The sequence below is a fragment of the Astyanax mexicanus genome, chromosome 24 (genome assembly GCF_023375975.1).
Source record: "Astyanax mexicanus isolate ESR-SI-001 chromosome 24, AstMex3_surface, whole genome shotgun sequence".
Lineage (NCBI taxonomy): Eukaryota > Metazoa > Chordata > Actinopteri > Characiformes > Acestrorhamphidae > Astyanax > Astyanax mexicanus.
Window position 1 is genome coordinate 14,400,402 of NC_064431.1, and position 25,884 is coordinate 14,426,285.

The 25,884-nt window shown below is 40.0% G+C and overlaps 1 protein-coding gene across 2 annotated transcripts in view; it reads right to left on the reverse strand.

The window, feature by feature from the left end:
• The window catches only part of vgll4b (vestigial-like family member 4b), a 59,653-nt gene extending 34,239 nt beyond the window's left edge, over nt 1-25,414 (reverse strand). Inside the window, exons 1-2 of one of the 2 annotated variants that reach the window (XM_015605609.3) lie at nt 25,244-25,414; nt 23,548-24,038 (exon numbers count right to left, since the gene is read on the reverse strand). In XM_015605609.3, the coding sequence (XP_015461095.3) occupies nt 23,548-23,611 (64 nt within the window). In that variant the 5' untranslated portion in view covers nt 23,612-24,038; nt 25,244-25,414. Of the gene's footprint in view, nt 1-4,616; nt 5,036-23,547; nt 24,039-25,243 lie in introns of those variants that run through there. The other variant, XM_007248302.4, reaches the window with a different exon arrangement.
• Nucleotides 25,415-25,884: the final 470 nt, after the last annotated feature.

Here is a 25,884-nt window from a genome sequence, read left to right on the forward strand (position 1 = left end):
AATGTACTCTCGTTTGAGCCAATCAGAATATAGATCGCTCTGTTGTTAGGCAGACCTAGTCAAAGAGGGTGGTGTTTCAGTCAGTCAGGTCTGAAGAACTGAACAACAACTGAAGAAGAACTGCACGCACGCATATATATCTGTCCTCTGCTGACAATGTACCGTATAAAGCTGCATTGTTAAAGAGAGTGGACTGCAATGTAATTCTACAGGAATACAGAACAAACCTGAGTGGAAAATGATTTTGACTGCTTTTGGAAAGTTTTGCACAGTGAAATAAATGATTGCCATTGTAGCTTTTTGATACTAGGTATAAGTAACAAAATCCAACTTCTGGTATTGCAACATGCATCTTCCTTATCTTCTTCATTCACTGCAGTGTCAAAACACCAAACATCAAAGTAAAGCTTCTTCTGCAGCAACAAATCAAATCAAGGTCAATGCAAAAGAAACAATGCACACACACATAAGAAACTTTAGACATGACCTTTGATTGGCTGAAACTATCTCTGGTCTCTGGACGCATGGTAAAAATGACCACAGAGATGCTGGGCTGGCTTTTCAGGACATTTCCAGTTGCGAGCAACTTGAGACCTTCCTCCACACTTCCTCCAGACTCCTGAATTCCTGAAATTTTAGCCTGCAGTTCAGGAGTGCCGACGAGTGCAGAAATACCCAGCATGCACTGAGGTCTATTTTAAGAGATGATGCAGTGCTCTTGGTGCACAGGAGCTGTAATAGGTTAGCCATGTGCTCAGGCTTCTGGAGGCCATTAAAAATAGCTGGGAGGCCAGTCGTGCTGCAGCCAGCAAAAAACGGCTGTGATTGTGTATTTCCATCCGCTGTCACCGAGTCATGTGACTCACCGGCCCGAGAGCAGAGCATTCCAGCAGAGCAGAACAGCAACGACTTGGGCAATAAGACTAAAAACTGATGTATTCTGTATATTTCTTTAAGACAAATGGCAATATACAATACAAAAAAAGCCTTAAATGTCAAAGTATATGTATGTATTTGTAGCACCATATTTATAAAAAAAAAATGGAATATTTAAACACTAAATAGAACTGTGCAACAAATCTGTATCTAGGTAAATATTATACTGACTCTGAATGCAATGGATTATGCCAATATATTACGATATTACAGTATTGTGATTTTTTTTATATGTTTTATAAATCTGCAAATAATGAAGACAAATAACTGTCCAAAGAAGCAACAGCTGCCCTGTAGAACAGCAATGCCCATCATTAGGCCTCCTGATTTAGCTGGAGAGTTTTCTGCCATTTGGCCCGGTTATCTTAGCAGAGTTATCTGAAAACAAGTGTGAGTCACTGAGTTGAGGGGAGGAGGAGGATGAGGATGAGGAGGAGAAGGAGGAGGAGGAGGAGGAGGCGAGGAACAATGTTGCAATCCACAAGTCGTTAACTAGTTTTGCAAAAGCTTTAAGAATGTTTGTAGGTATTGCTAATATAAGTCTTGTGTCACTTTTTTACATAAAAAAAAAAATAAAATCAAATACAGAAAAAGTCACTGGTCAGTGAATGTGTCTACCTGTAATTAACTTCATAGAATGCTAGATTAAAACCCAAATAAACATAACGTTACACATTATTTAAGATAAACAAACTCACCTACCACTGACTTTATTTAGGTTTACTGTAATATTCTTTACAGTTTTGGAGGCAGACACTTGCCCATTCCACCACTCACACATTTTAGCTAAAACAGAACCTTTTCTAATTGCCAGTGTGTATATGATACAATGCACAACTGCGAAAACAAACACATCACAAACAAGAGTTGGAAGCATATACCTTCTTATTTATCATCAACAAAAACAGCCAACATAAAAAAATAATGATTTACCACATAAAACTCAACCGTTCACACCACACATCTGTCTAAATCTGTAGTTTTTTTATGACAATAAGAGCTTGTTAAAAAGTTTTAGTACTATAATTTGGAAAACCTCATCTTACTACTCTTACATCTAATACAGTCAATCCTTCAATCCAATAAACAGCTGCAGCCAGTTCCCAGACTTTGATTGAGGCGTACCCGCTCCTAAACTCATTTACAGCACTGATTCATCACAGACACTGCAATTTAAGCCAAGAATAGGCTTGATGTTCAGACAATGAGGACGTGTTTCATCATTGTTTTTGGGTAGGTGTGTAAGAAAATAGGGAAGTATTACGATATTGTGTTTAGCAATATTGTACAAATTCTTAATAACAGTCTCTCACAGTCTCAAAAACGCACTATCGATTCTTAATTATTAGTTAGGTGTAAAGATGTGTCATACACTGGTTGACAACACTAGTGTTGTTTAATCTTCCTGAATCAAAAAATATGCATTTCTTTACCCATTGATTTTATAAAAAAAAATTTCACACTAGGACAATATCAAATTGAATACAAAATAATATATATTTCCTAGCTTATAGTATTGCAGTATATTTTAATATACTTAACCGTAATCCCTGTATTGTGATTGACATCGTATCACAGGTTATTGTGTATCGCATATATTTCTTGGACAATGCCATTCAAACAAAATTGGTTATCTTTAGAGGCCTAACTGTAAGTCAGAATAAATTCCAGCGTAGAGTCTATTTCTTGGATCCTAAAACTCCAACTCCTCAACTTCCGTAACAACTTCCAGATCAAGCCATAAAACATCCGTACCCTTCCCCTGCTCCCAGTTCATCCCGGCTCATGTTCTGAACTTTAGGTGATGGATGAACCTGCCTGCTGTCCTCTGTTAAATTTCAGAAAGTTGGAGCTAAAAGCTTTCCATTTCTCATGCCAGACAGACACCCCCGTGCCCCGGCGCAGAGAGGGTCCTGGATCACGTTTCTGCTCTCGACAAGTGATGGCTGACAACAGGAGGCTGGTACGGAGTGGCGCAGACCAGAACACCCCCACAACCACCCTCTGATACCCCACAACACCCTCTACAATCACCCCCATTACTACATCCACAATCACCCGCCGAACAGCCCTTAAGTCCTAGTGTAAACACTCCAGACTTCAGATTCATTTTTCACATTCATTTTTCACTAGGCAGAAAAACTCACTATGAGATTTTCAAACATTGCTGTGAGGATTTGATTGTACTGAGTGACGATCTGAGAGCGAAAACACGAAAAGTATTGGATGGACTACCATCATTCCAGAGGTGCCCCACATTGGTCTCTGGGATTGGGCGCTATACCTGCTAGACTATTCTAGGCCTGATATTATGCATGGTGGCAACAGATTCATCTATTACTTCATCTGCTCCAGATAGTCCTATTCTATTGGCAATACTTCTCTATTCTCTACATGCACTAGACAACCTGGGGTTTGCGTGTGCATTTGCACATCTGTGTCAGCAATATTTGCAACTTGGCAAAGGGAGGTCTACCAGCATTTGGAAATGTACCACACATAATTAAAAGAACATTTTGTAGTTACAAAACTCTGGAAAGATATCAGACAAACACTCTGATTTATAGTGTTAGATTATAAACTTTCTTTATAGACACCCAAAGCTGGGTAAGACAGGAAATCTCCAAAATCCATAAAGCACCCCAAGTACACATGAACCATAGACACAGTCTATGACATGAACTCATGGGCTTTCCCAAGTCTTAAAACAGCCAAAGCAATAGTGCGGTGGGAAAAACAGTTTGAGTACACACTGGAAAAACAGACTGTTTAAGTGCATGTAGATCTTTTAAACCCATACAATCACCATGATATGAAGCAGCACAATTATAGCACTGGTATAATTACAGTAAAATAGGTCAATTTAAAGATATTTACACAAGAGAGAACACATGCTGAATGTTAAAAAACGTTGGGACTGGGCAATATATTAACCCTACCAGCATACACGTTTTGTGAGTTTTTATTCTTTGAAATTCAATGTAAAAATAAATTAGAGCATGTCTATTTGCCTAAAAAAGGCAATTTAATCTTTTCTAACTGTGAAAAACATAACATTGAAGTCAGAATAACTTTCCCAAACGCGAAAGTTCGCTTGGTTTTGGAAGTTTCCGTTCCACCTTAAACTCTGCAGCAGGTCTATTTAGGCGCCGAGATTGAATATCTATTAGCTTTGATAATTATTAGGTGCTATTACGTCTGTTGACGTATTTGCTATCATTAACACTGGCAAATTAATCTAAAGAACCCAGTAAAGTTTTCATAGTGTTTTACGCCCTATTAATATTAGCATATAAGGTGGACAGGTCCAACAACAAACCAGAGTCAGCGTGTTTCAAACCAGAGGTTTTACTACAGCTCTTAAAGTTAAAATTATACTAATTATTCAGTATCTCGATATTTTTCAGCAAGAACATATCGCAAACGGTTACTATTACCTACAACTTATTTGCCTAAATTAAGTTATTATAACCTTTGCAACAGCATAAGTTGACTTTTTTCTCGTTCCACATTAAATGTAGCAGCTAGCTCCTGAATGGAACTGCAGCAGCATTTAAGGTGGAACAAAAAGTTCAACAACAAACCAACTTCCGACCACTTTTTACGTTTTTCCTTACAAAGCCTTACAAATAAATTACGTAACTTAACAGCAAAATATTCAAATAAACTCGTTGTTTTACCTTCATAGCAGAGAATGCCAATGTTGTTGTTCATTTTGTCCAGGTACTGGTAGTTCAACAGGTCCATTTTCGTAAGAAGCATTTATTTATCACACTTGACAGCAAAAAGACCAGCTTTTTTGCTCGCGAATAAAGTTGCAAAATGTAAAATGTTAAATTAGTTTGTGGTTTGTTTCTCCCTTCAAAAGCTTAAGGCCCAGCCTTTAAACTTCTCCCGTGCTGAAAAAAAAAAACAAACAAATAAAGAAAAAACGTTCAGCCCGTTTAAACGACGCGATTATAATCAAATGCAAACGATTAAAAAGGATTTAATCGATGAATCGGGGACAAAAACAAAATAATCGCGCCGGTTCTCCTCACAGCCCGCTGTAAGTCGACTGCACCGCCGCTCGCGCGCTGCCTCTGCTCGGTATGGAGGTGAGAGCGTGTGCGCGCGGGGAGCTTCCTGCCTGTGCGCGAGGAGCTGGGCTGCACTACGCATGCGCAGCAAAAAATAAAATCCCAAGAGCGCCTCAAATATCAGATTTTTTTTCCTGAAGGGGAGAGGAGAGTGGAGAAAGGTGTATATATGGTGTGTGTGTGTGTGTGTGTGTGTTTAGTGCTTTTTAGGATCCTATTGATGTTGAAAAGCACACATCTGTACAACTATACAACACATCTTAGACAGAACTGTGACTTTTTGTTAAAAAAAAAAAAACTAGAAATGTATGTAGCTAAGTTGTTGCTAAGTTTTTATGGGGCTGCTAAGGTGTTTCCAAATCCATGCAATTCCACTAAATTTTATAAATGGACAAGTCCTCACAAAGACAGTAATACAAGCATGCACCACACTGGTGTTGCACAGGGGAGGGGGGTAATAGTAAAATCAAAAGGAGGCCAAAACCAACCAAAAGCACAGTTAAAACGTAAACTCCACTCTTTACAATTTACTCACCCAAACAGAACTGTACTAGAGGGTATAAAAGCCCTTGTTCAGAACCTTTGGGATAAGCTTTGGTATAAGGAGGTGTTCTCCAATGAGATTTCCATTTATACTTTACTGCCCTCTAGTGGTGAAATATCTCTCTCACACACACTCCTGACATATCCATATACAATAATCAGCCAAAGCATTTAAACCACAAGCCTAGTTCTACACAAGACCTTTAAAGGTGTCTTGCACCAAGACTTACAGCAAGTCCTGTAAGTGGTGAGGTTGGTGGGGCTTCCATCAGCAACAATGAATCTTGGGTGCCCATGAATGTCGTTAGTTCACTGGTTGTCCTTCTTTGAACACTGTTGGTAGGTACTGACCATTGCATAGCAAGAACACCCACAAGACCTGCTGATTGTTTGGATAAGTTCTGACACAGGTGTATAGATTGTGCAACATCACAAACTTGCATGCAAAACAAAGTTCCTTTGTGTTAAAGTCAAAGACCACCTTAATTCTAGTAAAAAACAATCCATATGCATAAGATTCCCATTTTCAGCACAACACCTCTTAATTTCCTTCTTCTATTGCTTAATTGGTGAAGATATTCTTCCTTAAATTTCTGTTAGTAACCTGAAAGTCTTTTTTTATGTTTTTACACTGCAAACAAATCAAACAATGGTTCTATTGTTAAGATTCAATTTTGGTGCTTTGATCCAAACTGTGGTTCACAGCAACTCTCACACCTGCTATTTTGGTAGGTGGGAAGTAGGGGTTTACAATATATGATAACCTAGCTGGATATTATGTGAAAGATGAAAAAATAAGATCCTGAAATTAGTTTAAACTTCACAAAAGCTTTTCAGCACTTTTCCAGGATAAGTAATACTTTGGTGTGAGTGGACCTAGCTCTGCCTCCAGTTATGTGACCACAGTCTACAGTAAACTCATATAGTAAAAAAAAAATAAAAATATGACTTATCCTACAGACCTAATGTGAAAATGAGGAAAAAGTGTTGTTTTCTGTTATATTTTGTTTTTTATTTACCTGATGCTAAAAAAAAACTTAACTGGAAATACATACAATTTCTAATATCTTACTTTATCATGCAGAGGGAGATAATAGCTGATATCCAATTCTACATACAGTGGGGAGAACAAGTATTTGATACACTGCTGATTTTTCAGGTTTTCCCACTTGCAAAGCATGTGGAAGACTGTAATTTTTATCATAGGTACTGTTCAACTGTGAGTGATGGAATCTAAAACAAAAATCCAGAAAAATACATTGTATGATTTTTAAATAATTAATTTCCATTTTATTGTGGGAAATAAGTATTTGATACACCAGAAAAAGAAACTTAATATTTGGTACAGAAACCTTTGTTTGCAATTACAGAGATGAGACATTTCCTGTAGTTCTTGACAAGGTTTGCACACACTGCAGCAGGGTTTTTATCCCACTCCTCCATACAGATCTCCTCCAGAGCCTTCAGGCTTCGTGGCTGTCGCTGGGCCACACGGACTTTAAGCTCCCTCCAAAGATTTTCTATTGGATTCAGGTCTGGAGACTGGCTAGGCCACTCCAGGACCTTAAGATGTTTCCTACGGAGCCACTCTTTAGTTGCCCTGGCTGTGTGTTTTGGGTCGTTATCATGCTGGAAGACCCAGCCACGACCCATCTTCAGTGCTCTTACTGAGGGAAGGAGGTTGTTGGCCAAAATCTCACGATACATGGCTATGGCGTCAAAACCGTGTCAAAATTCGCGAGCGAGCAAAGTCACTTGGCGCAAGCAAAACCACACTCGCGCGCGCGCGGAGAGGGCTTGGCGCAAGCAAAACCACACTCGCGCGCGCGCGGAGAGGGCTGGCTGCGCACGCGCGGAAGCAAAACCACACTCGCGCGCGCGCGGAGAAGGCTGGCTGCGCGCGCGCGGGGAGAGCTACGCGCGCGAGGAGGCAAAACACTCGCGAGAGTGGAATTTGCCACGCCTTCGGCTTAAATAAATAAATAGGACCTGTTAGGGACGTCCATAAGGGCCAAGGTCACGTACGTCCTATAGCAAACGTTTTAAAAATACTCAAATAAGGACGTCCGCGAGCTGTTTGCTGGGTATGTATGTCGCCACTGAATACACATTCAGGCTGGCTAAAATGCAGTTAGGTATTCACTATTAGATATATAGTGCACCTAATTGAGCTTAGCAGAAATATGACACTATGGCAGGGCAAATGGGGGGAAATTTCATCTGCGGTTATGAACGTAAACGAAGTAAATATGCGGTTATTAATGCTTATCAACACTTGCGTAGGAACCGTCAGAAACCTCAGAAACAGAAATTCTGGACCAGGGTTGGGGGCTACTACATATAGGTTTATATATTGCTGTTGCCTTTTTCCATAAAATTCAAAATTTTATATAATATTGATTGTAATTTTTTGTTGTAATATTTCCTGTCCATTAAAATTAAATATATATATATATATATATATATATATATATATATATATATATATATATATATATATATTGTTCTTTGCAGAATATTCTGAAGTGCCATCTTTTTGAGCGACTCCTAACGTACGTGACCTTGGCCCTTATGGACGTCCCTAACAGGTCCTATTTATTTATGGTGGAGTGCAAATGCCGATTCATTAGCAATGGATTCATATTTATTAAAACGTGTACAAATGTACATTTAGGTACATACTTGCTGCTGTCCTTGTAGCGCCATTTTTCCGAAGTGGGCCTTCTGTGTCTTATTCCCGGGTTTTTCGTGCAAGTGCTATGACATTGACAAACAGCCAATCACAATCCACTTCCGGAAAACAGCCGTAGCCAATCCTGTCTGGGTCTAGGGCTGTCCCTAACGATTATTTTTTAAACGATTATTCTAACGATTATTTTTTTTCGATTAGTCGACTAATCTATTCATTGAGAAAAATATTTAAATAATTATTTTACGTTTTAAAGCAAACGATAAATTACTATATTTATATATAATAACAACAACAACAACAACAACAACAACACAAGCCTACTAAACCAAACCCCACACTTATAATCACTTACATGTACAACACGTTGTTTAGATCTATAACGCTAAAAATGGATAAGCTCCCATACATCACAACCGTGTGTTGCACTGTTTTCTGTGACCGCTAGATTTTGTGACCACTGGCAAGTAGTTCTCAGCAGACCGGTGCACTGGCCGATTCGAAACGTGTTCGTTTCTAATGTTTACCCCGACTGGCCAAAACGGTTCAGTTTAGGGCTGAGGGTAAGGTGTAGGTATAGAAAGCTTCCGTTTTGCCAATGAACGCTCATAACCGTGAGCACTGGTCACAAAATTCCGACGGTGACAGAAAACGGTGTGACACCGCAGCGCCGACGGCGCTAGCTAAAATAACTTAAGGCAGCTAGCTTAGCTAAACACCTGAACGTATGAATAATGCTACTGTTTCTGGAAACTGCGAAATGCCATGCACAAATATAAACCAAAAATGTATAATTTCTGCCTGTGGCAGGTTTAAAACCTTTGGTAGACAGCCTTAAGTCTTTTTAAGGACACCCGCGGAGACCCTGATGTAAACGGTAACTTACTGTGTGACCCTGTTGACATAGTGCTCCTGGATGTTTGCGCTTCAAGTGCTCCTTTTGCACGTATGGCAGAGGACCACATTGTTGCCCTTTTGCGTGAAATGCTCCCAAACTTTAGATGCCCGCTGGCGTTTTTTTGTAGCTGGAGATTGCTCTCCGGAGTCCAAGCTCTCTAGAGCTTAGATTCTCTGCCCGAACCCGACATGACCCGAGGCCCGCCCGTAAATCCGACCCGGGCTCCAGAAAATAGTCCGAGATGTAGGCGTCTGTTTTTTAATTATATTTTTATTTAAAAAAAAATAACGAAAACTGAAAGTGAAACTAAACTAATTTATTTATAAGCGCTGTTTTCACTACCGCAGTTCTACAGCGGGGGTGTTGTGCCGATTCTGTCCGCGAAGCGGGAGTCAGATTCAGCAGAGAGTCGGATTCGGCACAAACGCGGCGGCACCTCGCGCAGTTGTAAGCGCTCGCGCTAGCCGCAAAATACGGCAGAAAACACTGAGGGAGCTGCAGAATTATGAATGGGACTAGAATATGAGCACGAGGAGATCAAAGAGAACCTTCACCTGTGAGTAGCTCTCTCTCTCTCTCTCTCTCTCTCTCTCTCTCTGTGTCTCTCGCACGTGAACTCCTCCGCGTTTGACTTGCAGAACTGTGTTTAGCTGTTCTTAAAAATCATTTTAATTAAATAATAGTTCTATGCTTCTATGTTACCGTGTTAATTAACATAATTCTGATCATATTTCGCTCATTAAAACAGCCCGAAAACAGCCAGTTGGAATTTTTGGGCCCGATCTAATCTCTAATGCTCTCCACAGGCGCCGCCATGTTTACGACGCGCCGACGCACGTTATGCAAATCGATGTATTTTTGTAATCGATGACGTCGATTATGTCGACGCGTCGCCCCAGCCCTATCTGGGTCCCTCCCCCGACTGTCAAGCCGAAGGCGTGGCAAATTCCACTCTCGCGAGTGTTTTGCCTCCTCGCGTGCGTAGCTCTCCCCGCGCGCGCGTAGCTCTCCCCGCGCGCGCGCAGCCAGCCCTCTCCGCGCGCGCGCGAGTGTGGTTTTGCTTCCGCGCGCGCGCAGCCAGCCCTCTCCGCGCGCGCGCGAGTGTGGTTTTGCTTGCGCCAAGCCCTCTTCGAGCGCGCGCGAGTGTGGTTTTGCTTGCGCCAAGTGACTTTGCTCGCTCGCGAATTTTGACACGGTTTTGACGCCATACATGGCCCCATCCATCCTTCCCACAATACGGTGCAGTCGTCCTGTCCCCTTTGCAGAAAAGCATCCCCAAAGAATGATGTTTCCACCGCCATGCTTCACGGTTGGGATGGTGTTCTTGGGGTTGTACTCATCATTCTTCTTCCTCCAAACATGACGAGTGGAGTTTAAACCAAAAAGTTCTATTTTTGTCTCATCAGACACATGACACTTCTCCCATTCCTCCTCTGGATCATTCAGATGGTCATTTGCAAACTTCAGACGGGCTTTGATATGCGTTGGCTCGAGGAAGGGCACCTTGCGTGCACTGCAGGATTTTAATCCTTGACGGCGTAGAGTGTTACTGATTTCTGTTTTCTTTGAGACTGTGGTCCCAGCTGTATTCAGGTCATTGACCAGGTCCTGCCGTGTAATTCTGGGCTCATTCCTCACCTTCCTCAAGATCATTGATGCTCCACGAGGTGAGATCTTGCATGGCACCCCAGACCGAGGGAGATTATCCGTTATTTTGCATTTCTTCCATTTTCTAATAATTGCACCAACAGTTGTTGCCTTCTCACCAAGCTGCTTGCCTATTGTCCTGTAGCCCATCCCAGCCTTGTGCAGGTCTACAATTTTATCCCTGATGTCCTTACACAGCTCTCTGGTCTTGGGCATTGTGGAGATGCTGGAGTCTGACTGATTGAGTGTGTGGACAGGTGTCTTTTATACAGGTAACGAGTTCAAACAGGTGCAGTTAATACAGGTAATGAGTGGAGAACAGGAGGGCTTGATAGATGATCAAATACTTATTTCCCACAATAAAATGGAAATTAATTATTTAAAAATCATACAATGTATTTTTCTGGATTCTTGTTTTAGATTCCATCACTCACAGTTGAAGAGTACCTGTGATAAAAATTACAGTCTTCCACATGCTTTGCAAGTGGGAAAACCTGAAAAATCAGCAGTGTATCAAATACTTGTTCTCCCCACTGTAGTTCTATATAAGTTTCTAAACATCAAATCACACTCCAAAACATCCACACAAAGTCTGAGTGAGTCACTGTGTGTAATCAGAGATTGTACAGCAGGAAGCACTAACAGTAGACAAGATAATATGACACTTAAACGCTCAAGAGCAGATCGCCTGTCAAACCAGTGTGACAGCTTCAGCAGGCACTATGCCCGGGGCGTGGCCGGGTACAATACTGTAAACACAGAGATGGTGTAGCCTTACCGGTGTAGAATTTCAGGTGTTTATGTTGTGTTTAAGCGAAAAGCCCTGAAAGCGTGCCAGACTGGTTATGTCGTTAACAGGCTGGGTGCTGAGTGATCTGATCTTTAAATTTCATATGAAAACATCTCCAGGGCAGCCCTACCACAGCTCTGCAACAATGAGCAGCGCTGCACAACACTATACAGATCCCACATTATCACAAACTGCGAACGCTAATATACTGTCTCTGATAAGTTTCAAACTCCCTACAAATTAAAGCACAGATCCAGGTGTGCAGAAAATGCGCTTGGATGCACCCACCACCATGCTTTACAGCCAAGGTAACATTTTTAAAGCAATCATACAAATGTAAACCAAAGACTACTACAAATAACGGTGCTTCAGTAGGTTATTTGAACAATGTCACAGAAGAACCACTCTTGTTTTCATTTCTAAAAGGAAGACATTGTTAAAACTGGAAAACACTTATCAATGTAACACAGCGACAAGGTCAAGAGTGGAACGTTAGATAGGCTATAATTATGTAACAAGCAGAGAAGATACTACACTAGATTTTAGCATGCACACCCCTCTGTAGCCTAATAGGGAGAGGCAGTAAGAGCACTGTCGTGTGGAGCTTTTTTTTACCGTACAGAAGGAGTTCACCTACTGTCGCGCAGAGCTTTTTAACTGTACCACGGAGCTCACCTACTGTCGTGCGGAGCTTTTTAACTGTAATGCGGAGCTCACCTACTGTCGCGCTGAGCTTTCTAACTGTATCGCGGAGCTCACATACTGTCGCGCTGAGTTTTTAACTATCGTGCAGAGCTCACCTACTGTCTCGCGGAGCTTTTTTTAACTGTCCTGCAGAGCTCACCTACTGTCTTGCGGACCTTTTTTTAACTGTACCGCGGAGCTCACCTACTGTCGCGTGGAGCTTTTTAACTGTTCCGCGGAGCTCACCTATTGTCACTCGGAGCTTTTTAACTGTACTGTGGAGCTCACCTACTGTCACGTGGAGCTCTTTAACTGTACCGCGGAGCTCACCTTCTGTCGCGCGGAGCTCTTTAACTGTACCGCGGAGCTCACCTTCTGTCGCGCGGAGCTCTTTAACTGTACCACGGAGCTAACCTACTGTCGTGCGGAGCTTTTTAACTGTAATGCGGAGCTCACCTATTGTCGCGCTGAGCTTTTTAACTGTATCGCCGAGCTCACTTAGTTAAAAAGCTCCGGGCGACAGTAGCTTCACCCAAAAAAAAAAGATTTTTGGTAAATGAGAATCGATTCTGAATCGTTTAATGTTAGAATCGCGATTCGAGCTCGAATCGATTTTTTCCTGCACCACTATCTCCGACCAAGCAAAACTACAACAACCACTAAGCAACACCATAGCAACCACATTGAAAACACCTAAAATTATCATAGCAGCACCACCTAGAAAACTATCTAATAACCCCGCTGCAACCATGTAGAACACCAGAACAACTACCAAGTAACCTCTTTATTCCCTGTCAGGGGAACTGCCCTGTTGAGTTTTACATTATTTAGTTAGTGTAAGCGATAACATTTGGATGCATCAACTCTCACATCAAATTATAGTTACATATGTGAATGATGCAATTCCCAACATCCAATCTTATCCTACATTTTTTTAACCGTCAACCAAAGTATGATCAGAGATTTAGATTTCAGTCTTCCACAGAACAAGCCTGATGCAGGAAGTGGGTTTCTTTCTCACCCACTTACCCAGCACAGTAGCCAACTCTGAAACTTTACACCCAGTTAACCTTTAACAGCCTGCCGTATTCAACCAAACACAGCCCAGTGGCTGAAACCAAAGGAGCACTGGAGGATTATTCAAACCAGTGCCATGCTTTTAACTGGCCTCTCTCATCACCCAGATTACAGCTCACTCTCCAACTCGGCATTCAATGGCGAGAGGGATTAAAGCTCTATTCACGCTGAGGAGCTAACCCCCTCGGCAGTGGCCGACTCCCATCCTCTCACCCTTCTCCTCTATGCACCCCATCACACCAACTCACCCCCCTCCCCCACAAACCCCAGTGCACCCGAGTCAACCTCCACAACACCCCAATATTGTATTGTGTCATGATATTTTGTTATTGATATTTTGAAATACTGTATTGATTGGCATGTACAAAAATTCAGAAGTTAAGTTAAGTTTTTACTTAGATTTTACCATGATACGCATCCTATTCCAACGCAGACCATCTCCTCCAAATCACCCCCTCTCACTAGAGCACCCCATATCACCCCAATGCACCCCCACTCAGTCAGTGGTTAAAAAAAACGCTGCTGATTGGGGTTCGGAGCCATTGTGTCGTATTTCATTCGGTTGGTAAAAAGGCCCCGCCAACTCTAAACACTGCCTCCATTCACAGAGCAGCTTCATCTATTGTCTTCCATTGTGGGTATTTTTCACCACTTGGACACGACAGAGGTTCAGCACCATATAATTGGGCAGGAACAGCCTTGAGAGATTTCTACTTCCAGAGAACAGAAATCAAATTCTCTTAAACTCTTTCATCATCAGGTTCTCTGCAGGAATGAGGAAATTAAATCTAATACATTTTAAACACTTTAGTTCCACTCTGAGACAAAATTAAAACCATGACTACAATAAACAGACAAATATGGCAAAAAGTAAACACAACAACAATATTCAGTTTACAGAACTACTGTAAAGTCGCAATTTCTGCATTACAAAAAAACATTTATGATTTCAAAAGAACAGTTTTGCAACAAAAAAAACATAAACAGTTCATATACTGAAAATGGGTTCCAATGCAAAACTGAGGTCATCTAAAACCAACCCTACAGTTTCTCTATTCCTACAATAGTGTCTATTTGCTCAGTCTGCCATTAAATCAGTTAGCTACCTTTAACTTCAGAAACTGCAAAATGCAACACACAAAAAAATATATCACATTTGTATTTACTGTCTGTAACATTTTTTAAGAGCTTTGGGAGGAAGATATAAAGACAAATTAAACCATTTCTCTTAGCTAGACATTTCAAGGATCTGCACAAATACTCTTTAAATATCTGTCAGAATTTGCTAAACTTAACTCTTGTACTAAAAGTGGTCATTTAAACAAATGCCATTCAAGATCCATTTTTGGGTGCCTAAAGAATCTTTAAATCAAGCTTATTTAAAAAACACCAAACCAAAACTGTTTCTTCAATGAAATCACTCCAACAAAAAAATCTCTTTTCCAAACCTAAATCTTGCTCAGTCAACCCCACCCCATGCACCTGGTACAATATATATCAAACTGAAAATTCACACCCAAAAACTCAGTAAAGCACTTCACTGAGTTTTGAGTTGGTTCTGCAGATGCAGGTCACCATGCTGAACTCAAATCCCTGACCGCAGGTCTGGAGCGCTGCTGAAATGACCACTTTGTTCGGTGAATGGGTTTGTTGAGTAACAGCACGCTAAGAGCTAAGGTGATTAAATATTATACAACACGGATCTGTAATCACTGTTTCCAGCACACAGACCTGGGCTAGAGCTAGCATCCTGAAACTGGTTGGCCTGAACAGAAGCACACTATGTACAGTGATTGTGGATCACTTATTTTTTTTTAAATATATATATATATATATACCGGTATAAAAGACAATTATCACGGAAAGACAGAAACACAATAAAAACAAAATTCAATTCTAATCTTTGTTTTAACTGCTGTGTTCTAGAAGAGCTCCTGCTGACATTACCTATGCTTTATTAACAGACACAATCCAGCCTAAAGCAGTGAGGAGAGTTCTCAGAAAATAACAGAAGAGTTTTTAGTCTGCAGTGCAGAACTGTTGTTACTGTGGACAAAACATGAATACAAAATGTAATATTTGTTGTTCTGTTATATCACAACATTTAAGGATATTTTAATGCCACACAATATACAGCTCTGAAAAAAGAGAGACCACTTATAAATTATGAGTTTCTTTGATTTTACCCAATTGAAAACCTCTGGAATATAATCAAGAGGAAGATGGATGATCACAAGCCATCAAACCAAGCTGAACTGCTTGAAGTTTTGGCACCAGGAGTGGCATAAAGTTATCTAAAAGCAGTGTGTAAGACTGCTGGAGGAGAACATGCCAAGATGCATGAAAACTGTGAATAAAAACCAGGGTTATTCCACCAAATATTGATTTCTGAACTTTTAGTCATTTTTCATTTTTTGCAAATAAATGACAATAATTTATTAGGAAATTATGTCTGTAGTTTATAAAATAAAACAACAATATTCATTGTAAATAGCAAAATCAGAGAAACTGATTCAGAAATTGAAGTGGTCTCTCAATTTTTTACATCGCTGTATATTGTAATACTTTGACATGCAAAATGAATTTATCAAATTAAACAGATTCTTACAATAGCAATGATAATATTGATAAAGATATGACTCTATTTCCAGCACATCTTTTTACATGAGTTATGGATACCAAGCTCCTTTCTTTACTTCTAAACCAGCACTGAACAGTGCAGTGAGTTCAGAACCGAGATGATGAGGCTAATGCTGATGTTTAATGCAAGCACACCATTCCAATTCCTATTCCAATATTCTAAGCATGACAAAAAAAAACGTAATTTGAGAAGATAGCGTAACCGGGGGTATCAGGCACAAGCTGATAAATACAAGGATGTGCCAGGCATGAGAGACAGCGTGTCAGTTACACTCTGCAGGTGAGATGGGAACGTTACACATGGATCTGAGGGGCAACGTATTGTTCTCCTCGTGTGAGAACCGAAACTGGATCAGTCCTGCCGCTGTGGGAGTACCGGGAACCTGACCCAGGAGAGGGGCTGGCCTCAGGGGAGCAGGGAGAGTGGGTTTAATATACAGAATACTGTAACAGTACACAGTTCAGTATATGGGCAAAAATATTGAGACACATTCTCATTCACCTGCTCTGTTCCATTGCTAGCATTAGGCACAGTGCCAAAAAATTCATGATTATTGTTTTTCTGTTTCAGGGGGTCCGAATCTGTTTTCAGTACTTCTTTCTTTACAGTGACTAGACTAAGTGTGCAATGGATGCAACTGAATCTGAGTCGAATGCACAGATTAGAAGGGGTTTCCACAAACATTTGGACACACAGTATAGTTGCAAGACTACTAGACTTTTATGTTCAGATTGCCAATCCAAATTTGGATTATGTAGATTGTATCTGGATTGACTTTTGATTTGTACAAACATATCTCAGTCTGGATGCTCAAATCAGATTTCAGCATGTTTTTAGGTTTTTCGCAACCAGTGATGTCAGTAACGCATTACTCTAATCTGACCTTTTTTTTTCAGTAACGAGTAATCTAATCTAAAGTTGACAATATCAAAGTCGGTTGTACATTGGCAACTAAGTGCTACCTAGCTTCAAAAACACAACGTCAAACTTGAAGAAACTTTTGGTGTGACAGCGGCAAAACTGTTATGTTGAGGCGGCAGTAATTTAAAAGTAATTTAGATACTTGAGTGATTGAGCAATCCATAAAGTAACTAAATTACTTTTTAAAGGAGTAATCAGTAATCTGATTACTTTTTCAAAGTAACGATGCCATCACTGTTTGCAACACAACAAACTACAACCTCATCAAATCAAGAGTGAGGGAGGTGAAGAGCGCAAAAGGTTAGTTACTGATGCCAGCCTCAAAACCACAACAACTCATGCAGATATGTTTGTAATGTCTAAATAATTTTGATAGTCTGAACTAGGGGTGGGCGATATGGCTCTAAAATAATATCACGATATTTCAGGGTATTTTTGCGATAACGATATACTTGGCAATATAGGAAAACAGAAAAATAACTCATTAATTTCAGGAATATAGTATAAAAGTATAACAGTATAATCATAATGTGGCAAAATAAATAATATAGCATAAAATAATATAATGCAGCAAAACATATTGCAGAATATTTTCATGCATATAAACTGCAAACAAAAACTGTAAACTAAAATAATTATACAGTAAATACACTTAAAGCTTCACAGTAAATAATGGACTACTTTTAAGACAAACCATCCGTATTATCATGATTTTTAATATCATGAAATTTCTGTGTCACGATATATTGTATATGATATAGTATTGCCCACCCCTAAAACAGCCAAAAATCACATGAAATCCACTCCAAATGCATTTTTTCGTAAAATTAAGTGTCTCACAGAAACAAATCTGATTTGTTAGCAGTCTGAACACAGCCTTATAAACTAGTTCTTCCTCCACTTTGCTGCAGTATTCTAAGAAGCATTACATAAACAGGGCTGAAAACTGGATCCAGGTCCCTATTGGATGAACTGGGTTCAATTGGATTATTTTTAAAGACATTGAGCAGGTTTAAGCATGTTTTTGTGCAGAGAGGACAGATTTATCTTCATGAATATATAAATATCCCTCCTGCTCCCTAAATTAACACTGTTACTGATCCGTCAAACTGATTTGGTTATTAATGCAGCTCAGGTGTTCTCAAATGTAGTACCTCTTCAGGAGATGATGGAAAATGCTGACAACTCTACAGATGGTGTCAATTAATGGAGCATATCGGTGCTTCTTTGATTACAGGATGTAGAGTTAGCTAGACCTGGCTGGCGTTTACACACAGAACCAGGTCTGGGCAGAGCACATGGCAGACTGGGAGGCTCTGTCAGTAGCTTTCAAATGTGATATTAAAATGTCTTTTTTATATATTGTTTTCCATAGACTTGCACTAAAATGTGAAACCAAACTAAATTAAACATTTGGTCGAATACCAAATAGAAAATACAGAATACCTAATACACAATAAAGAATTCAAAAATTGGCAGGTTTTTATTTTGCCAATTTTTTTCACTACCTAAATGTATTACAAACAATTAACCTTTTTTATATCCCAGCAGACAAACAACAGAAAATACTAAATATGACTGGTATAAATATTTGTTTATAATGTTTTTCACTATTTTATTACTTCAGCCGAATATGTTCGGTTGCCAAAAATTCAGTGCATCTCTATTTTTACCACACAATAGAATTATCAGTGGCTGCTGTCAGTCAGTGCTGACAAAAACAATTCCACACCCAAAACATGTTGGCTAAACAGGCGCTGATCTGCATTCTCTTGCCATGCTGATGAGTCACATGATCATCTGAGGAATTTTCTCCTTGAGAATATTTGCGTCACTGTCCTGAACTTCGTGGTATTCTGCAGATATCATTAAAAGCATGTACTATCAATATCCTGAAGAGGCCTTTTAAACAGACTCTTCTAATGACAGGTGACTTTAATATCTGACCACAGCTTAGTTTTATTTAAACAGGCCAAAAAAATGTCACACACTCTGATATTAGCTTGGAACATCTTTAGCTTTGTTTACAGCATGTATTTGTTGTGGAATCATTTCCACAATAATTATTTAATTTTTTGTATTTATGTTGGGAGATTTGGATCACAATGCAAAGTCTTCTTCAGCACATCCCCAAGATTCTCAATGAGGTTAAGGTCTGGACTCTGTGGTGAACAATCCATGTGTGAAAATGATGATCTCATGCTCCCTGAACCACTCTTTCACAATTCCAGCCTGATCAATCCTGGCTTTGTCACAGGCTTCAGCTGCCTTTTTTTTACCCTGATGCGCCCATTACTCTGGAACAGGGTAAATCTGGACTCATTAGACCACCTGACCTTCTTCCATTACTCCAGACTCCAATCATTATGCTCTCTAGTGAAGCTGTTTTTTGCTGGTTAGCCTCACTGACAAATGTTTTTAAAGGCTACACAGCTGTTTAGACCCAATTCCTCTGAGCTCTCTTCATATTGTGCATGTGGAAATTACAATGATGTGTTCCCACTGTTCTTCTTCTCTTTAATAATGAGATGGACAGTTCTTAACACGATTTTAGTAGTTTCAAAAATCTCCTTAGATGTTATCTCTGCTTGATGCATTCCAATATTTTGACCCTTCTGAAACTGATTAACATCACACACCAGATTAACACAGACACAGGATCACAGTGTCTTTCTACATGGTTGTTTAACAAATGAGAAGCTACACACTGCATCAGTTCGGATTAAATATCTTTCTGCCACCCATACAGTTTTTATGTGGTGGTGGTGATCTTTTTTGGCTAGGCAGTGTAGATACCAAATAATACATCACCTTCGAGGTCCAGAAAGAGGTCAAGGCATGACATAACCTGAGAACCTAATGAATGGTGCCTCCACCACAGCAGCTGGGCAGAAAACGCCATGCTGTAATTCCGCCAAAAGATCCAGCAACCGTTTTTTCCTGCAGGACTAGGAGGTGCTGGCATGTTTGGGCATTCCTCCGAGACAATAACAAAGGAACCACATCAATCTTTCCTGAAGACGGGGAAGAAATGTCTCGGGAACCCAAAGGTCAACTTCCTGTTTGGGTCTGGGTCGCAGGTGCTGGCAACAGAAGCAGCACGGCCAAAACAAACACACAAAATAAAGATCAAATGTCCCGGTTTGGGCGGAGGCATTGTCTAAACTACCTCCTTTTGGCAAGGAGCCTTCAGAATGCTGGAGGTAAAACCTGAGCCAGCTGATCCAATGTATCAGTATAAAGCAAAGTCTTAAAGAGGCCTTCTAATAGTCATTGGAGTCAATGGATCTGTGCTGGCACAGCAGCGGAAACATGCTTGTTCACAGAAGAGCAAAGTTATTTTATTTTGAATTCTGTTCATTGTTGATGTAAATGTTGAGTTTGTGCACTTTTGCTTGTCCTGGTGTGTGTGTAACAAGTGGGAGTGTACGCACATTAAGCACGCATGGCGCACCTGCACTGCCAAGATAGCAATAAACAAGCAATAGCAAGTCAACTGACGGTTGACTGTTGTCAGGGTTCTATTTAGTAAGTGGCGCACCTGTGTTTTTCGCTGCTAATATAGCAATTCGTCAGAAATTTCCTGAATACACCTTACTTCCAGACCACCATGCCCATCAGCATAGATATATATAGTAATCTGCGTATTGAGTTGACAAGCTCTAGCCAATACTCACTAGGCTGGGCCCTGGCCCAGTACTGGTAACTATCTGCTCTTAAACTATTCAGTGTGAGGGCTTAAAGACCTATTGCCTATTGGCTAGCCACACTGGGTCACCGTCATACCGATGATGGATGAGCCTGGTCACAGGCATGCTAATGCTGCTAAAGCATGCCAGTCGTAATATGGGACAGGCATTTAGTTAGGTAGCAAGCTCTGTTTTTCTAGTAAGCATGCAGGAATGTGACCGGACACAACTATTACCATAACCATTTGGCCCTGCAGTGAAAAAGCGGCATTTGTTTATTGGTGTAAATCCCCCTTCAGAGGAGTTAAAGTGGTGCATTGTCACACTGTCCAAAGCAAAATAATATAGATCAGTGTGTTGAATCACTTAGCAGAGCTTTCCGGTAGCAAGCATGTTTTTACTGCAGTATAAAAGACATAAAGTGTTTATTGGATGCGCTTTGTTTTTCCCAGTGAGTGAATAAGTGTGTAGAAAAAAAAATGCAACTCTTGCATGACTTAAATTTATATTTATGTGTTTTCTACTTTACTAATGTAATGTTGCCCCAGGTGGCAATTACATTGGTCCAAGCATTGTTCCGACAAAAACCCATTCTGGGACTGAAAGGACCATTAACTTTAAAGTGATTAAACACACTGGGACCATATTATATTCCTTTAATGTTGTTAGAGGACTTAATGTAATTGGGCTGTGCTGTTCTCCGCCATGGGAGGAGTAAACCCAGCAGGCTGGTCAACTATGTTCACCACCTGACTTCCATCAAAACAAAAGCATCTGAACCAGTCCTCCCAGTTGATCTCCCAAAGTTCTCTCAGAATATGAGAGGGTGGAAGTCAAGGCCTCTCCCGTGAAGCGTTTCAGCAGCCGAGAACATTCCAAAGGTTTTGTCATTGAAAAAAAGAGAACAGGCGGGAAGTGCTTGAACTGGGCCGAGTGGGCTCGGCTCAGTATTGTGGAAACAGGTCGAGCGCATTGTGGGAGAACAAAGGGCCACGACAACCACCACAGGAGTGACATCAGCCCCGGCCAAAACAATAACACAGCAGGAGACGCTGGAGGGGGGTGGCATGCGAGCCACTATGAGCAGATGTACGTTCAAAACTTGCTGAAGCTACTGAGGCGCCAAGCTTCAGATTCAGGTTTGAATTTGAGGTGCTGACCCAGTTTCCTGGTTCTGTCCTTGTTTGTCCTTATCAGATTTGAGAGTTGTGAATAATGAGAGAATAATGAAGGAACTGGAGAACATTGTGTGGGTCAGATAATTTGTGACAAGTTCTTTACATAACATGGAAATTGTGTACAAACAATGAGTGGCTGAATTATTTAGTTACAGCTAAACCCAACAGTGAGTGAGTGAGTTTACATTTACTTCATAATCTGAATACTACAGGGCATAGTTACTGGGAATGGAAAACTCAAACAGTTTACAGGAGTCAAATTTTTGCTTTCCATCCAGCCAGGTGTTCCACTGCAGGTGTGGAAGCTATCCACTATCTATACTGCGTGTAGGGTTACCTGATGCTTCCTCATCCACTGGCCTTACTTCCCTTTTAATTAGTATGTATTAATAAAGCACAATCTGGTAGGACTGGAACTGGGGTACTGTAATATGCTCATTTTTGTGGAGTGAGTGCTGGTACTGCATGGTTACATTTGACATCAGAACAGCTGCTGGTCCTGCTAAATAATAATAATCAGGAAACATACAAACCTTTAACAATCCTACACAGAAAATCAATGCACTGTTCTTGTGTTTGAAAACAAACCAGTGATCATGAGCCCCTCCCCCAAACAAGCCCAAAATTGATCCTGGGTGTGGATGTATTCAGGACAAGTGAGAAAACATCCTGAGAAATCTTGAATGCTTCAGTTAAGAGCATAAGTGCACTGAGGAATCAAATTACTGAGCTCTCTTTCCAGCTCTCTTTATCAAATTTCCTAATCAGATTTTAAGACTTTACTTTAATCTAAGAAAGCTAAGAGTATTTTGGTTTCATGACTACTTGAATAATCTGAGAACTGCAAGAGTTTGATCATTATAAACAGATTTCAGTGATGGGATTACGATGCATCCTGGAGACACACTGTGGTGTCCTGTTCACAATTATACTCTGTGCTGAACATTTATGATCAGATCACCCATAAAGCATGTTAATGCCAGGTGTGAACAGGGACCTAGATATTGATGTCAGCCACTGGGCACCATTAAAAAGTCAATCCAGTCATTAAAAATCCAATCCAGCCCTCGAGGAAACTAAACAGTACAGGTCAGGCCAGCTCTAAAAATCTGCAGTTTTTTCTTTTAGGCAATGGCCGGATGCCGCTGAGGGGGATTTGTTTGCAGTTAATCTAGGAAAGAATTTTCCTGGACTGGAGAAATTGCAGCATGATTATGGAAATATTACTTGGCTGGGAATATTCTAACGGCTGGACCGGCTGAGCAGTCAGACCAGCTGGCGGTTATGGAGGTGTTCCAGGCAGAGTGTGGATATAAGCCTGACTGGAGCTGCTCTGCACTTCCAGGGAGATGATCTCACACTGACCTCACACTGCAGGATGTCTCAACAGCCCAACCTGAAGCAGGTTACACAGCTATCAAGAGCTCTGAATGTATAGATACTACACAGATAGTACTAGATGCACACACACACTCAAAAAATAGAGAAAGTACAGGAGTATATATATATATTTTGCACATATTGCACATGCACAAACATTAGTTTCAGAATGCTTTTAAAACTCATACCGCCATTATTAAAACAGTTTCAATCTTCACATTTTTGTTCAGCCCAACATAAGGGACAGCATTTTTTTATCTGCAACAACCACTACAAAATATCATGATAAATATAACATATCCTGAAAATCTCTTTGAATATTGTGATATTTCTTCCATACCACTCAGCCTTTGAATACATACATATTTTATAAAATAAAATTTTAAAAAACTTACGTTTCTCATCGTCCGCATGCACTAAAGATGCTGCTCTGGACAAAACATCCAATGGATTTTCCATTTTTTTTGTTACAAAATCCTGACGGAATTATCAGTTCTGGAACTCCAGGGGGTGGAAATAAAAATAAAAAAGTAAAAAATCAGCTGACTGAGTTCATCGCCGAGTTCTGGTAAAGTTGTGGAAGTGAAGCAAGTGGGGTTTTCAGTGTTTTGATTATTGCGAGTTTAATGCCGTGAATAAATCACAGAACATGTGAAGAACCTGATTTCTGACCTCCTCCTCAGCGTCCCACTTCCCACACTGGGCATTCCAGAGATCTTAGTGCTGTTAAAATGGGAAACTACTTCCAATCTGGAGCAAAACCAGAGCGCTGCTTCAGCTGCTGGAAGGAAGCTTGTTTTCCAGGTTTGGATCCATTTCAATCCTTATTTTCTTCAGTAAATTCTCAGGGTGGTAATATTTCTTCATTCAGGCTTCCAAACGAATCCTGTTCACAGGTATTTTCCAGGGGGTTATTCATGTTTAGTATGTGTAACATTTTACAATTCAGTTTTAAAAATACTTAAACTGTTCTAACAATGTTATAACACATGTTAAGCTCAATTGGTTTAAGGTTATACTTAAATAAAATATAATAATAATACAGCAACAAACATGATTATGTTTACAATGTTTAGACAGCTAGCTACTACTTATAATTCATTCAAAAATGCACATTTATACATCTGCTGATGCTTATATTGCTGATATACACATTTATAACTTTCAGAGAGAAAGTTATAAATGTGTATACATTTTATGATAAAGAGTACTAATCTTTGTTGAATAGCACACCTCTTTTCTGAGATCCAGTCATTTTAGCAGTTTCTCCAAACATGCTTTAGAATAGATGATATGGGTCATATTACATTTTACCTTTCACATTTTATCCTTTACCATAACTATATGCTAACAATACAATGATAGGTTTCTCATGTGAAGTTAGTTTTTACATTTTTCGGCCAGTGCATAATGTAGTACAACATTTCTCCCAAATTCCAAATAAAAATATTGTAATTTAGAAAAATTTTTGCAGAAACGGAAATGTCTACTAGCTGGAAAAATCAAAAGAAACTCATCGTTTTTAAGTGGTCTCTTATTTTTTTCCAGAGCTGTAGGTTTGCAGTGTTTAACTTTATGGTTTATCACTTTTATCAATAAAATTATATTTTATTGAGATTTAACAACATACAATAATAATCTAGGTTAACTATGTTACAGCATATGTTAAGCACAAATGGATTTAATCTGACGTTGCGAAAGAAAACCAATTCATAGCGCTACAACATATCAATGTTATCCTAGCTTTGAATAAATTTTCATACAATTTATTTGCTAAAGTACGTTAAACTACTTTCAACCGCTCTAATGAAGCTACAGCCGACGTTAAGCTTAGTTAATTCACTCTAACTTTAAATAAAGCTTCTTGATATCGCTATAAAGATAACTAGCGTTAGTAACTATAGTTTTAATATCGCTAAAATACCGTTAACCACCTCCTACAGGAATGTTGTGCTAAGCTAGTTAAGGCTAGTTAGTTAGCTAAAGCTAATTTAGTTATAACGCTGGTTAAGCTAAGTTAGTTAACTAACTTTAGCCGCTTTGTGGCTAAAACACAGCCCGGTTAACCCCAATAACTAACAAGCTACATACCTCCCGCTGCTGCTCCCCTCCGGAGAGTCCCAATAAAGCAGAATTCAGGTGTAAAAATGTGTAAAATGATAATAAAAGCTCCGCGTGCAGCGGTTCCAGTCCTGAGGAGCTGCTGTAGGAGCTTTGGGAGCTGAGTGAGCGCGCGCTGCTCCGCGGGGAGAGAGCTCGCGCTGGAATGATCGGAATGATGGAATTCTCGCGGCAGGTGGGGAGAGAGCAACGCTCTGATTGGCTAAGATCCGCCAAATGAGATCAGCATAAATTACGCAAATCTGAGGGTGACATCATATCCTAGCAACAGGTAGGGAGTGACGAAACAGCAGATCATTTACGATCAGGCCTGTATATAAAGTACTAGAGACCCAGACTTTAGAGGAAGTTAAAGAGTTCTTAAAGCTCCACACTTAAAGTATTCAACATTTTTGTATATTTTTGTTGTGTTGTGAGTAGTTTATTGTAAAATCTAGTACTGAAGTTCTAAAAGTACAGTACTGTGTTATTAGTGTAATAATTACAGAAAGCAGTGGAAAGTTCTAAGAGTGAAAGGCAGAACAGAAGCAGCAAGATCTTTTCCTATAAAGCTTTTTCAAACCCAGCAATGACAGTGCAGAGCATCTACCGCTCTGGCTTTAGTGATCATG